We start from the raw sequence: 13,861 nt of genomic DNA, 5'->3' as shown, positions 1-13,861 counted from the left end.
GTCGCACCCCGTCACACCGCCCCTTGCCTTTTTTCGTTCTTAAGGGCCACACTGAACTCGATGGCAGCGAGCACGTATTTCCTTAGCTACTGTATTACGTCGCGCTTTTATCGCGACTCAAGGATACGTTCAACTTCTTTTTATTGACAAGTGTCGCGGTTGAGCCTCGCTGAGGGCGGCTGTCAAAGGACAAGCGCTCCTCAGGCCAGTTAAGGAGATCCTTTTCAATGTATTAAATGGAATCTCTTATCAGGTCCTCTACACACATTTTGTACAGATTATATTAATGCAAGACACATTAAATAGGATGTTTCTGAGCTTAGTGGGTAATATTGTCAGCAGGAAATGAGATGCTCAGCGTGGACCAAGAAGAAGGTGCAGAGGCTCTCAATTTACAACAACAGCAACGTGAAAGAAATATCCTCGTCCAGGCAGAATTTCAATACCGCACATAAATCAATATTATCCTCGCGATTGTCAATAAGACGCTCAAGCTACACGACGCTATTAGCATATGTAATAGAGTTGCTGGCTCGAGCTTCGGATATGCGGGCTTGGCTTACCAATCGTCATGAAATTGAATACATTTCCTGTAGAACGATTTTGACCTTCACTATAAACACGATACAGATTTGAACAACCACCAAACAATCAAGGACTGAGAATGCTAAAAATGAGATGATTCTGAAATCTTTTGTGTACATTCAATCTCTGCAGCAGTTTCCCAATAGATGACACTTGTTGACTTTTTTTTAATTCAATGATTAGTTTTAGAAATGTTACATGTGCTTCAAAACCACGGTATTGGCGACATTACCATAGTTGTAATTAATCATCCCACCCGCAGATCCGCTCGGACAACGACAAGAACCGATCCCTGCGATACAGCGTGACGGGCCCCGGCGCTGACCAACCTCCCACCGGCATCTTCCTCATCGACCCAATCTCCGGAGAGCTCTCGGTTAACGAGCCGCTGGATAGAGAGTATATTCCCAACTACCATGTAAGTCAAGCCCTAATGATTTCCTTATGATCTGGCTATTTGTTCTCTCCCTGGCAGTGTTGTACTTTGCCTCGGGTCGCTATGTGCTCCAGGGTCATGCGTAGCCTAAACACTCGGCTCAGACTCAATAAAGACTTGTGGCGTGACGTGGCACTCAGAGAACTGGATTTATCCGTCTGAGAATTTAGAGGATTTTGCATGTGGGTGTGCGTGTGCATGCATGTGTGTGTGTGTGTTAGATACATTAAGATAATCCTCGGCTTTAAAAGACTGCGCTCGACTGCAGTGGCTCTTTGACATTGCAATAAACTTTTAAAATAGCCTTTTTGTATGTGCACGAGAAGGAACCATGGCTAAATGAGAACCTTGAAGATCATTGGATAAGCGACTTAGCCAACACTCGAGTGTGTGATCTGTGAAAGGCACTTACTGACTTATTACTTTGAAAGCTAAACTGGGGAGCTAAAAATATTCAATGGGCCTGGAAAGCGCGTTTTCATCATGTGTTATATTGCGACGTTATATTGAATACAACAATCATAACTCAAGAAGCAGCTTTGCCAAGAAATCATCAATAAAGATAGTCTTCCTGTCCAATTCAAGTGTGGCTTTGTCTTCTCTTCAGCTGAGAGCGCACGCGGTGGACCTGAACGGCAACCAGGTGGAAAACCCCGTTGACATTGTGATCAATGTCATTGACCTGAACGACAACAGGCCCGAATTCGACTACCCCATCTGGAACGGCACCGTCCCGGAGGGCTCCAAGCCAGGTAACGTCAACAGGATATATCCAAATACCCGATCCCCTCGTCGCATCGACTTACGTTGAAAACACGTCGTCGTCTTCCTGTCCAAAAGGCACGTTTGTCATGACGGTAACGGCGATGGACAAAGACGACCCCAAAACGGTTAATGGCATGGTCCGCTACAGGATCTTGTCTCAGAACCCAGAGAGTCCTACATCCAACATGTTCACCATTAATAATAAAACAGGAAGCATCATTACTGTGGCAGCAGGCTTGGACAGAGAGGTGGGTAGCTTTTTTTGTTTTCTTCACAGCGACTTTGCGGGATGTGTAGGCCTGTGAAATAAAACATGACCTCTGCGAGCACTCCAGCAACACGCTGTTGCCTCCACAGGATGAAAGTGGCATTACAAGATCCTCGCCGCTCATTTGGTTGTGGTTATTTCCAAAGTCTGGATGCATTGTTTTCATTAGAATTTTACAATGTCTGTTGATCTATCAACCCAACAGTTTCTACATAAATGAGCCAAGTGTTTGTTAAATATGATGGCAATCACAACTTGGGCATGTTTGGTAATGGAGCCAATGAGCCAAAGTACGTTTGCTGATTACCACGTAAATTACAAGTCGAGTCGGCCAAGGCTTTTTCCACACGCGTTTAATCCGACAAGAATGTTGCACGCTTCGCTGATCATCTTAATAATCCCCTCCCCTTCCATTCTCTGTCCTCATTTCCAAAGTGCACGTCTTTTACTTATCTTCCTTTGTGCTGTAAACAACCACCTTTCCCCCTAATTGGCTCACAGAGCTGTGGGAGGAAATAAATAAAATGAAATATAAAGCACATACCGGTTGATGTAATCCTAGCGAGGGCAATCTGGCTGGCTCGCTGCTCAATCACTTCCACCTTGGGGCCGACGTTTTATGTGCGACAGTCGCCACCGTGAAAGTAATTTGCCCTATTCTCATTACCGAGTGACTAGTCCATCACCCGAATAAGTGTTAATGTGGAAATAGTCATTTGTCAACTTCGAGCCGGTGTACAGTAAAGTGTAGCAGCGGTGCAACTCTCTCTTTGCCTCCCCGAGGAATACATCAATATTAGGAAAGGAAATATAAGAAAGCCATTTTTTACTGTTTATAATTCCGTGCCGCCTCGTCAGCCTGCTTGAGGCCCGCGATAAAAATCCGCACAATCTATATTATCAATTGACTGTTAATTCAATTATAGCGGGACCAAAGAAAATCTCTTCTTTGTTGGGATTGTTTTTGTAGAGAGTCAAAGCTGTTGCCATCATGAAAATTGTATGAAACTCGTGAATTGAATCACTGTCAAAATAACACGGTGACGCATCCTCTCACGGGAAATGAGAATCTGTAGGAATGAATGAAGGGAATTAATATCAAGGGTGGGCTTCTGAGGCAGAAACCTTTAGTCAAACTGCCAACTGTATTACATTTGGGGTGTTGGACTCTACATTGCAATAGTTCAATCTTATACACAATCTTGACGGTATGATTCTTGACCCATTCCCCCTTTGCCACTACAGAAAGTGTCTCAGTACACACTGATCATCCAGGCCACTGACACAGAGGGCAACCTCATGTACGGCCTCTCCAACACAGCCACCGCCGTCATCAGAATCACCGACATCAATGACAACCCGCCAGAGTTCACGGCTGACACGGTAAGTTGTGGACACCTATTCGGGCCGCACCGTCCATTCAGCCCGCCGTGGATATGCAATGCCCGTTAGTGCAGCGCAAAAAGCACTTAGAAATGAAATGACGACGGACGACGAAATGACCACGATAAGCATTACTGACGATATCTACCTCCTGATTTTTTGGTGCAGTTTTTCGGCGAGGTGCACGAAAACCGCGTAAACGTGATCGTGGCCAACCTGACGGTGACTGACAAGGACGAACCCAACACTCAAGCCTGGAACGCCGTCTACAAAATCACCGGAGGCGACCCCACCGGCAGGTTCTCCGTGCCGACTGATCCCACCAATAATGAGGGCCTGGTGACGGTTGTCAAGGTAAGGTCACCTTTGCAAACCTTACCAATTACGTTCCCATGGGGACTCTGGATATTTTTCCAATTCAACAAAATGGTGTTCTCCAGAGTGGCTGACCGTGGCCCACCGGTTGAGAATCCACACTTATGGTGGATACAGGAATGTCTTTTTATTATTATGTACTGTAGCAATCAAGGAATGAATGCATCTAGCAACAATACAAACAGGAGCATAATAATACTTGTTTATCAGCCAGATTAATTTGAGTCGTGTCTCCTCATTTGTATGTCAAACAGAAGAAGGTCATTAATAAGAAGCTGGCGGCCTTGCTGCTTTCTATTGTGGGTTCCTTTCACAGGAAAGATTTTGAGGGAGGAGGAATGGAAAACGTTTTAATTTGCTTCGTTACCCTCACACCATTTTCAAGCATTTAACCCACCTTCCCCCGAACATATGTATTTCACATGATAACGTGAGCCTGGCAATCCCCGTGTCCCCTGTGTTTTCGCAGCCTCTTGACTATGAAATGAACAGAGTGTACGTGCTGACAGTGGAGGTGAAGAACGAGGTGCCCCTCGTCAGAGGCATCCACTCTCCCCGTCAGTCCACCGCCACCGTCACCATACGGGTGCTCGACGTTAACGAGAGCCCCTACTTCGATCCCAACCCCAAACTGATTAAACTGGAAGAGGGAAAGCCGGCGGGCTTCATGCTGACCACCTTCACGGCGCAGGACCCTGATCGCTACATGCAGCAGACTATCCGGTAGGAGGTTAAAACAGAGCAACGCAGACTTTGTTCTTACTTCGTTTAAATCACACCCAATAATGAGCAACGGCACCGGTTGACGCTAATGGCTCCCATAAGTGAATATTCATGATCAGATATGACGTTAGCCGGGCTGCGTCGGTTATCATCGGTCCTCATTTCAGCTCGCTCATTTGAGCATCTGAAGGTGCACAAAAGAGACGATGTGCGCAAAACTAAAGCAGGCCGTCGATAGTCGAAGTTGAATGACGTGATTACGACTGTGTTTTGTCTTTCATCAGCTACACAAAACTGTCGGATCCGGCCAACTGGCTGAGGATCGATCCCAGCAACGGTAGAGTGACAACAATGGCGGTTTTGGACAGAGAATCGCCTTTTGTGAAGAACAACATGTACAATGCCACATTCCTGGCCACTGACAACGGTAGGTAATCTTTGTATTGCCAAGGTCCTTTCGTGGTTTCGCCACTTCTGTCAGAAAGAGATGCCATTTCGGAGGATAGATGTTTAATTGAGCGACTTGTGTGACGACAACAAAAATCCACCGTGCCTGAAGGCCAACCGCTGACAGCCTTTCAACTTAAGGCCAGTAGGTTAACAATCTGAGAACCATGGATACATTTGCCAATTCCCTGAAGAGGCCTTGCCTCTGTTCGGGTTTACCCTGTTCTTCAGAGCATAGCGTCGTAGGCCAACAGGCTTAAAACTTTGCCGGTAAAGAGGTTTCTCAGTGTTAATGGGTCAGGTCTGGATGACTAGCTCCTTTGAGCGTGGCCTGAATGCTAAAGAAGGCTCTTAGCGCAGTGAATACATAGAGGAGCCTGAGAGGAGCGACAGTGGCCTCTGTTTTGCTGCTTTAGTATTCCCATCCCATGTCCTCGGTCAGGAAGACGTTCGTTCTCTCCCCTCACACTATCCAAATGTTCTAATACCGCACTCTTTCTGTCTGACGCCTCGCTTGAGATTAGTTTCTTCAATCAGTATGCACTTTGGATGGGGCCATTCCCACCGGAGGAGCACATATCTGCTTCGGAGACACAACAATCGCCTCTTCTTCTCGGCCCACCGCACCATGATTCCGCAAACAACGTTCAAGATTTCCGCCAATATTTGTGTGTGTTTTGGGGCGGTGCAGGCAACCCTCCGGCAACTGGCACGGGCACCCTGCAGATCTACCTGATAGACATCAACGACAACGCCCCGACGGTGTTCCCCCAGGAAGTAGAAATATGTGAGAAACCCGAGCCCAACGCCATCAACATCACGGCCATCGACGGCGACTTGATGCCCAATGCTGGGCCGTTTGCCTTCGAGTTGGCTAACATGCCTGTCGATGTTAAGAGGAACTGGACCGTCACCAGAATCAGTGGTAGGAATGACTCCGGACACTTTGTTTTACATGTTACAAAGCAGACACAGGATTTGTAGTCTAACACTAACCGCACACTAAATGAAGTAATCCCTGTAATGTTTACAAAAAAAAACCACCCAAAATATGCTATGAATAGAGACTATCTTCATTGGGTAATACCTTTTGGATGATCGCAGCGAGGAGTTTTAAGCTTAAGCAGCATGATCCAATGTCATTCACTCGATTGGCGAGCCTCAAATTGAAAATCCTTGTTTTGGACTTTATAAGCTAATGCAAGTTGGAATTTATCATATGTATATCTGCAAATAGTGGCCTGGAGCGCAGCTCAACAATCAACACTGTTATAAAATGTGCAACGATGATCATGACCCAAACAAGAACGCACTTGGACGTACGTCATCCTGGCTTCTTTTTGCAGGCGACTACGCTCAGTTACGCCTGAGGATCGGTTTCCTCGACAGCGGCATTTACGAGCTGCCCATCATCATCACCGACTCCGGGAACCCGCCCTTGTTCAACACCTCCCACCTGCGGGTCAAAGTGTGCCAGTGCGACATCAACGGCGACTGTACCGACCAGCAGCACATCATGGCCGCCGGACTGGGCACGGGCGCCATCATCGCCATCCTGCTGTGCATCATCATCCTCCTCGGTGAGCGTCGTCGCAGATTAGCACAGCGGCTAAACACGATCCCGATGATGATTAGATTAGCGCGGGATTATCAAACAAATATATAGTCGTCTACATCCGACCTGAAAAGCTAATACGCGGGATCCGATTACATGCGAATGAGCAAAATATGAGCGCGGTTCCATTTTGTAATACGACGCCGCGCTTGTGTGTGCGTCTCGCAGTTCTGGTGCTACTCTTTGTGGTTTGGATGAAGCGCCGCGATAAAGAACGCCAGGCTAAGCAACTCCTCATTGATCCCGAGGATGACGTGAGAGACAACATTCTCAAGTATGATGAGGAAGGCGGCGGAGAAGAGGATCAGGTAGGAAACGATGTGACACACACTCGCGAACACACACGCAGAGTAAAACCTCTGGTGAAACTGGATTATTTGAAAAGCCCTGGAAGCACTTTTTTGCCAAGCAATCAGTTATTTCAATAGAAAATTCAGACTGCTAAGGATGACTAAGACTGCTTTGCGGTCATAGAAAATGTCTCCAAGCCAAGGTCTGAAAACATTAAGTCTCGAATTATTACAATACCGTGCCAAATATTTTGAGGCTGTCAATCAAATGAACTATTCAGTTACTTGAACAGGAGAGACAATTCAGCTGTCAAGGTTCTGCATAAGGGCAGGACAGTCGAATCAATAATACAAACCCGACGGTCCACTTGCTTGTGAAAATATTGGACATGTGCTTTTCACTTTACATCCCAAAGACTCGCATCCTGAACAAACGCCAGAGGCATAAATAAAGTCGCATCCCCGCATCTCGGCGCGCTGATCAGGCATGTAGCGACACAAATTCAATTTTCCTAATGACCTCTTGTTAGCACAACGGAATCGGCTCACGGGGGGAAAAAAAATAAGGCAGCGTTATCCCACATAGGCTATTCTTTCGCCAGCTGAAGTGCGGCAGAGGCTCGCATATTGCACAAATAAGCGGGAGACCTCGCTCTGACCCGACACGGCGGCAAATTAGCCTTGGAGACTTGTAATTGGTGCGCTGATGTCATTTGGAGACAGGCATCTGCTGTGCACCAATAATGAAGCTCTGTGTAAGGTAACAATAAGAACAAGACTGGCAAAACATCTGCGGGCGGAAAGGGAGGAAGCGTCCTCCTGTGTATTTATGTCCACACATAAAAAGCGCAAACTTTGTCGAGCGGGACATGTCGAAAAGGAAAGTAACGCTGCTCAAAAGCAAATTAAGTCCAAGCGGCATTTTATTGAGAGTGAACAAGCTTCTATTCTAAATAGCACAGAGGACAGCGGGATAAAATGGCCTTGACTTTGCTGTCCATGGAGTCAGTATTGGCTGGGGAAAAAAAAATGGACCTGACTTTCCTGGCGCTGTGGTCTGTATAATACCCACCTCTGTTCTCCCTATCTCCCACCAGGGAGGAAATTGAAGTGTCAGTCCATTCGGTGCTCTCACGGTGTATGATTTGAGCTGCCGCTGCAGCAGCGCTGTGAAGCCGTCGCTATCACAGGCAGACGGATGATCAAGTTGAACTCGGACAAAATGGACGATTAGACCGTTAGGGCCGCATCGGCATGCGCTTAACAGATTGGTAGCGGGGTCATTCTTACAACTATGTGCTAATTGATGGATTAAGTAAGTATGTAACTCCTACTAGGATCTTTTAAGATTCATGGTTTTGTAAAAAAATAAAAAGGTTCCCACCCCGAAACTAAATAATCAGAAGTAATCATTGGTTACGTGCGAGGGACTCATTTGCATGACACAAGAACAAGCGCTCAGTTAACACAGTACCTAGCGTTAGTCACTTGTTTGTTTTATATTCATGGCCTCAAGGTGTTTTTAATTTAACTAAGTCGGCACGATCCAGTCAGACAAGATATAATACTGTTGATGCGTGGGTGTCCTTTTCATGTATTCATCACACCGGGGGCAAGACGCTCCCAAGTACGTACTTGTGCAGTGACCGAGCAAAGACACCGCTATCGAAAGGGGATATTAGAGATGGACAGATTAGGGATAGGGAGCATCCATCCCGTACACTTATTAGGTAGGCGCTGATACCATCCGGCCATTCGCTCCCTCTCCCGGCCATGAGTTAGCGTTGCCTTGGTAATGTTAATAGGATTAGCCGTGGTTTATGCGTACCGCGTCTGGCTATTGATTAGAGTCTACACTTCCCGTGGCCTCGGCACATTCGCATGACGTGTCTTGATGTTTTCACACTTTCCGAAAGCTCTATTACACCAGTCGCACGATCGGCAGTTTTATCACACATCTCGTTGACGCAGTCCCTCGTCCCTTCATTCCTTCCGTAGGATTATGACCTGAGTCAGCTCCAGCAGCCCGACACGCTGGAACCCGACACCATCAAGCCCGTAGGGATCCGACGTCTCGATGAGAGACCCCTTCACCCCGAGCCGCAGTACCCCATAAGGTCTGCCGCCCCCCACCCCGGAGACATCGGAGACTTCATCAATGAGGTAAAAATAAAAAACAAAAGGCTGCCCGTACCAGATGGCATTTTCTGACGCGCCCGGAGAACGTCGCCTCTCCCGTGTGGGCAACGCATGACCTGCTGGTCACAAACAGCTAGCTCTGTTCTTTAATCCAGTTCGTCGAGCATTTACATCAAGTTCCGACATTAGCCGAGGCCCGCTGGCAGGGGCCGCCGTGTCACTGTTCGCTAATGCTGGCCTGATCAGGCCACGTGGGCCAATTTTATGAATAAATGCGATGAAATCGGTTTTGCTTCTTAACATATTTAATATTTTGGGATATATTGAGTGTTGTTTTCTAAAGTGCTGTATTATGGGATCTTCGTAAGAGTGGCTAAAATAATACAAGATCTCAATTTTTTTTTGTTATTGAGAAGATGGACTGTTTAGCTGCAGCAGCAAATCCAATCCCAGGGCTGCATAATGAAATGAACCAAAGGCTGAATTTTTCATGGAACTTTCTGAAAAACAATTTGGTTTATACAACTCCGCATGATGCCGACTCGGGAGAAAATCGACCTCAAACGGAATCAATTAATATCATTCCGATTGTTCTCCCGCACCAAAGAATAAAGTTTGCGCGTCTTGCACATGTCTACTTAAACATGTAAAAAGGAAGAAGGGAACATGATGCTAACACACTTCGATATAATGATTATTCTTCCCGCTACAGAAGTAGATGTGTCAGAAGAGCGAGAGAATAAAATACATAGCGAGAGTGCCCGAGGCCGTCTTTGACTCCATCTTGAAGGGAGAATGTCAAATGAAAAGAGCAGTCATGTATTTTTCACCAGCTCCAAAAGACGGGACTTTCACAGCATTATAAACGGAACACGCGCCGACTTTCCGGACGGCAACTGTTTGTAGATGAGCACGCCGCCGTCTGGCTATCCATCTCTCACACCTGTCGTTTACGTCGCATCGCCGATGCACCTCGTAAGCGAGAAAAGCGATGTTTTCCGATAGATGACAATCTCCGCCACGTTTTCATTTTGCCGAATCCTCACAAGACCTCGCCGTCACAGCAAGTGGCGACCCAGAAAAGCTGTGTGCCTGAGAATGATGGCTTTTTTTGTGTCCCAGATTCCACTGTCACTAAAAAAAACAAAAACTCGTACATTGCAAGATTTTAAGGCATCTGTCAAGCACAATTAGGTCCCCACTTATTCGGAATCCCAACCGTTCATTCAATGACACGGGCATGATTAGAGCGAGTTCCACCGATTAGTAGCTCTCCATAGATGAACGAGTCTATCTTGACCCGTATTTTGGAACGATCAAGACATCAGATAATCTCTAGAATCCAATAATCCAGAATCCGAACCATAAATCAGAATCGACCCCTATGACTACTTGATCTTGATTACAATCTAGTAACCTAAGGAAGAACCACTGATTCTTGATCATTCAATAGATAAACGAGAGTCTTCCTCTTTACCCCCGTTTTAACCGTCTCGAGTTGGGATTGATGGCAAAAAAACAACAATGCCAAATTAACGATAATCCAGAATCTTCAATTTGAAAAAACAAAAGGCAGGGCTCGGATCGAACCACCCTCCTAATAAGCGCAGTGGGAACCATTTGTCATTCTCACTTCTGTGATAGATGATAGATAGATCAACTCCCTAAGCGTGCTTTGCTATTTCTTGATTAGCCGTCACGCTAGCTGGCGCAGGACATGCCAGTAAAGCGGGCACATCCGAGATGACTCAGGCCAACAAGTGGATGGCTGTGTGTGCCAAGATCAAATGGTGATGGTCTAACCTTCTAAAGCTGCCCGTAGCGTTTTGGCCGCAAACAGGGCAGCGGTGGGCTGTAACCGGCGGAGCAATTACGCTTGTAATTGTAATGAACGATTTATGTGTAATATTCCCCTCCAGATTATCAGGCCCGCAGCAAACACTTGACAATGGCTAACAAGTGGGAAGTAATTGCCTATTGTCTAGACACTTTAAATCAATCTGTCTCTTTTTGGAAACAGCACCGCAAATGCTTTCCCGGCCTGCCACGTGAGGGCTGCTCTGTCGGAATCCATTTGCTCCAACTCTTTCATCCATTTGTTGGTTGGGAGGTGGCAACGACGGGGAGCATAGCCGAAGTGGTCGGCGAAAGCCAAAGCTCGTGTTGACGCCTACATTAGTGATCCATCAGGTCTTTGGAGCACCCCTGGGGGTTGGAAGTCTTGAAAATCAATAGCGAGGAGCTCTCACGGCGCAATGGAGATTTCTGGGAATGTCGAGGGCCATCTTTCAAAGCCGACCGCGAGATAAAGGCGCGCGTGCGTGACAAACACATTCTCATTTTTGCACGAGCCACAGATGTGCTCGATGCTCTCTGCGAGTATTTATTCATGAGCTTCAGATTGCTATCTAGATTAAAGATGACAAGGTATCGCCGGCACACGCTCGCAAATCTCCCGAAGATCAAGAGAGTGCGGCCGAGCTCTGCGCTCACTGTGGGATGAAGAAGACATTTCGGGTCTCCAAGACTGGAATTTACAAGTGCATGACTAGAAAGGAAGCAAAACAATCGCAAACACACCCACATCTTAAACAACGACTATAAATCTTCCACGTCGAGTAGAAGAAGAATTTTCGGTTCAATGAGCCTTAACTTTGAGCTTGCACTAGTTGTTCAAGCAAACCATTTTGTTTTTGGAGGTAAAAAAGATTGTGCCCGATACCAGTAACAATATTAAGAGCCGTTAAGTTTTTTTTTCTTCATGTTGTCTAATAATTACCACGCAAAGCCAAAATAAAAAAAATTAGGAACAGTTATCTGGATAGATTTTGATTCCCGTTTTGGTTCCCCTCCCCGCAGGGCCTGAAGGCAGCCGACAACGACCCCACCGCCCCGCCTTACGATTCTCTGCTGGTGTTCGACTATGAGGGCAGCGGCTCCACCGCCGGCTCGCTGAGCTCGCTCAACTCGTCCAGCAGCGGGGGCGACCAGGACTACGATTACCTCAACGACTGGGGACCTCGCTTCAGAAAATTGGCGGACATGTACGGCGGGAGCGATGACTAAGACACGAACTAGGACACCGGAAGACGACGACAAAATGAAGGAAAGATTCCTTGTGGATGGAGTTGGACATTTTGCAATGGAAAAGAAAGAAAAAAAGAATGCAGAGATTTTTTTTCAGAAAAAAAACCAAACAAAAAAAAAAAGAACCAACCAACCAACTCGGCTTATTGTTGTAGTCTCCGCGTACATAATGCTTGTGGGCGACGCCGGTGGACGTTCACACCATTCAAGACTGTTGTGGGTATTGAATGCGCTCAGTTACACTTGAACTTCACAGTACAGAAGCACTGGGATATAATGTGCCTTTTTGTACGTTTCTTTTGGACCGAAATGATTAGTTTTATGTTCAAGGCTTTAATGGTACTGATTTTTTTTCCGGGGGTGGGGGGGGGAGGATTTCAAAGCAAAGTATGTGACACTGATACGCTTCGATCACTCCCGTTTTTTTTTTTTTCCTTTCTTTCTTTCCATTTGTTTGTGAAGGTTTATTTAATGAAGGATCATCTGTCGACCCGGATGGCGAGAACCACGAAGGGCAGCACTGTTGAGTATGCGAGACTTGTCCACGAAAATTGGACAGGTACGCAGCTGGTCGCAGCGAAAAGGGAGTTATGAATCACAATTTTGTAGCAGATTTCTTTTTTTTCTGGAGTGATGTAGTACAGTATTTGACAGAAAACAACAACAAAAAAAAACTGTTCTGATCAATGTTCACTGATCAACTTCATTTGCCTTAGTCATCAGATTTTTGGGACTTTTTCTTCACTGTAAAAAGATGTGTGTACATATTGTTTTGTTGGTTTCTTTTCATCTTTTCTTTGGGTGTAGTATACTATAAACAAGTGCAAAAAGTTCCAAAACCTGTAAATGTTTCATTTGGACATCAAAAATGAAAATTCTTTTTGCATGTTTTGATCTTTTCATGATGACAAAATGGAGGGAAGAAAAAAAATGATGTTCCCCAAGTTTATTTACAAGTTGGAGAAAAAAAATCTGGTTGACAGTGTGTAAAAGTTGAGAGCTTTTGTATAACTATAATTTGAAAAATTGAAAAAAATTGTTGTCTCGTTAGCACAACTGTTGAATTTGTACCCCCCAAGAAAAGTGTGGGTGGGGGTGTGTGTGTGACATGCAAGGCACTGATTATTAAAGCTGAGCTTTAATAGTGGAAAAACATTTTGGACTTGAGCTGTGTGGAAACGCATTTTGTTCTGCTCAACTAATTATCGCTCTCTTACCCAAACTATTCAAATAAAAGTCCAGTTTTGGAGCTCAAAAATGTCCTGTTGATTCTTTTGTATTCAACAACACTTTGGAGTTTTTGTTCTGTACACACGCACACACACATGCACCTGCATTGATACAAAGTACTCTGTGTGAGTCCTTCATCCCACCCCCGCAATCAGAGGTGTTGCTTTAACACCATTACCTCTTTTTATTTCTTTTTTTTTTTTTTTTTTTTTTGCATCTCGGAAAAATTGTTTCTAATCTAAGGATCAAAACAACAATGTTCTGGCGGCCAAGGTGAAAGCTGTGTGACTGCACGCATCTCCCCCGTAAAGAACAGTAGGTCAGATTGTACTTGACTTCAAAATGAAGAAAAATACAAAGTTGCCTGTAAGGCACATGTGCACGGAGGCCCCTGGGGGGGAGGGGGGGAGCGGGGATGTGGAACGGAATGATAAGTGTGTCCATGTGGGAATGGCCGCACAGAGAATTTATCCGGGTCCCCGTCACACATTGGAGCCTTCGCGTTTAATAAAAACGAC

At 45.8% G+C, this 13,861-nt stretch overlaps 1 protein-coding gene across 1 annotated transcript in view; it reads left to right on the top strand.

Annotated features, from left to right (window-relative positions):
- cdh2 (cadherin 2, type 1, N-cadherin (neuronal)) overlaps window positions 1-13,371 on the top strand; it is a 42,663-nt gene extending 29,292 nt beyond the window's left edge. Inside the window, exons 5-16 of the mRNA XM_049748456.2 lie at window positions 848-1,003; window positions 1,629-1,773; window positions 1,862-2,034; window positions 3,300-3,437; window positions 3,606-3,791; window positions 4,282-4,535; window positions 4,820-4,962; window positions 5,674-5,907; window positions 6,329-6,562; window positions 6,766-6,905; window positions 8,886-9,050; window positions 11,886-13,371. Coding sequence (XP_049604413.1) covers window positions 848-1,003; window positions 1,629-1,773; window positions 1,862-2,034; window positions 3,300-3,437; window positions 3,606-3,791; window positions 4,282-4,535; window positions 4,820-4,962; window positions 5,674-5,907; window positions 6,329-6,562; window positions 6,766-6,905; window positions 8,886-9,050; window positions 11,886-12,092 — 2,175 coding nt within the window. The 3' untranslated portion in view covers window positions 12,093-13,371. The remainder of the gene's footprint in view (window positions 1-847; window positions 1,004-1,628; window positions 1,774-1,861; window positions 2,035-3,299; window positions 3,438-3,605; window positions 3,792-4,281; window positions 4,536-4,819; window positions 4,963-5,673; window positions 5,908-6,328; window positions 6,563-6,765; window positions 6,906-8,885; window positions 9,051-11,885) is intronic.
- The last annotated feature ends 490 nt before the right edge of the window (window positions 13,372-13,861 follow it).

The sequence above is a fragment of the Syngnathus scovelli genome, chromosome 17 (assembly GCF_024217435.2).
Source record: "Syngnathus scovelli strain Florida chromosome 17, RoL_Ssco_1.2, whole genome shotgun sequence".
NCBI lineage: Eukaryota > Metazoa > Chordata > Actinopteri > Syngnathiformes > Syngnathidae > Syngnathus > Syngnathus scovelli.
This window is presented reverse-complemented; position numbering and strand designations above follow the sequence as displayed.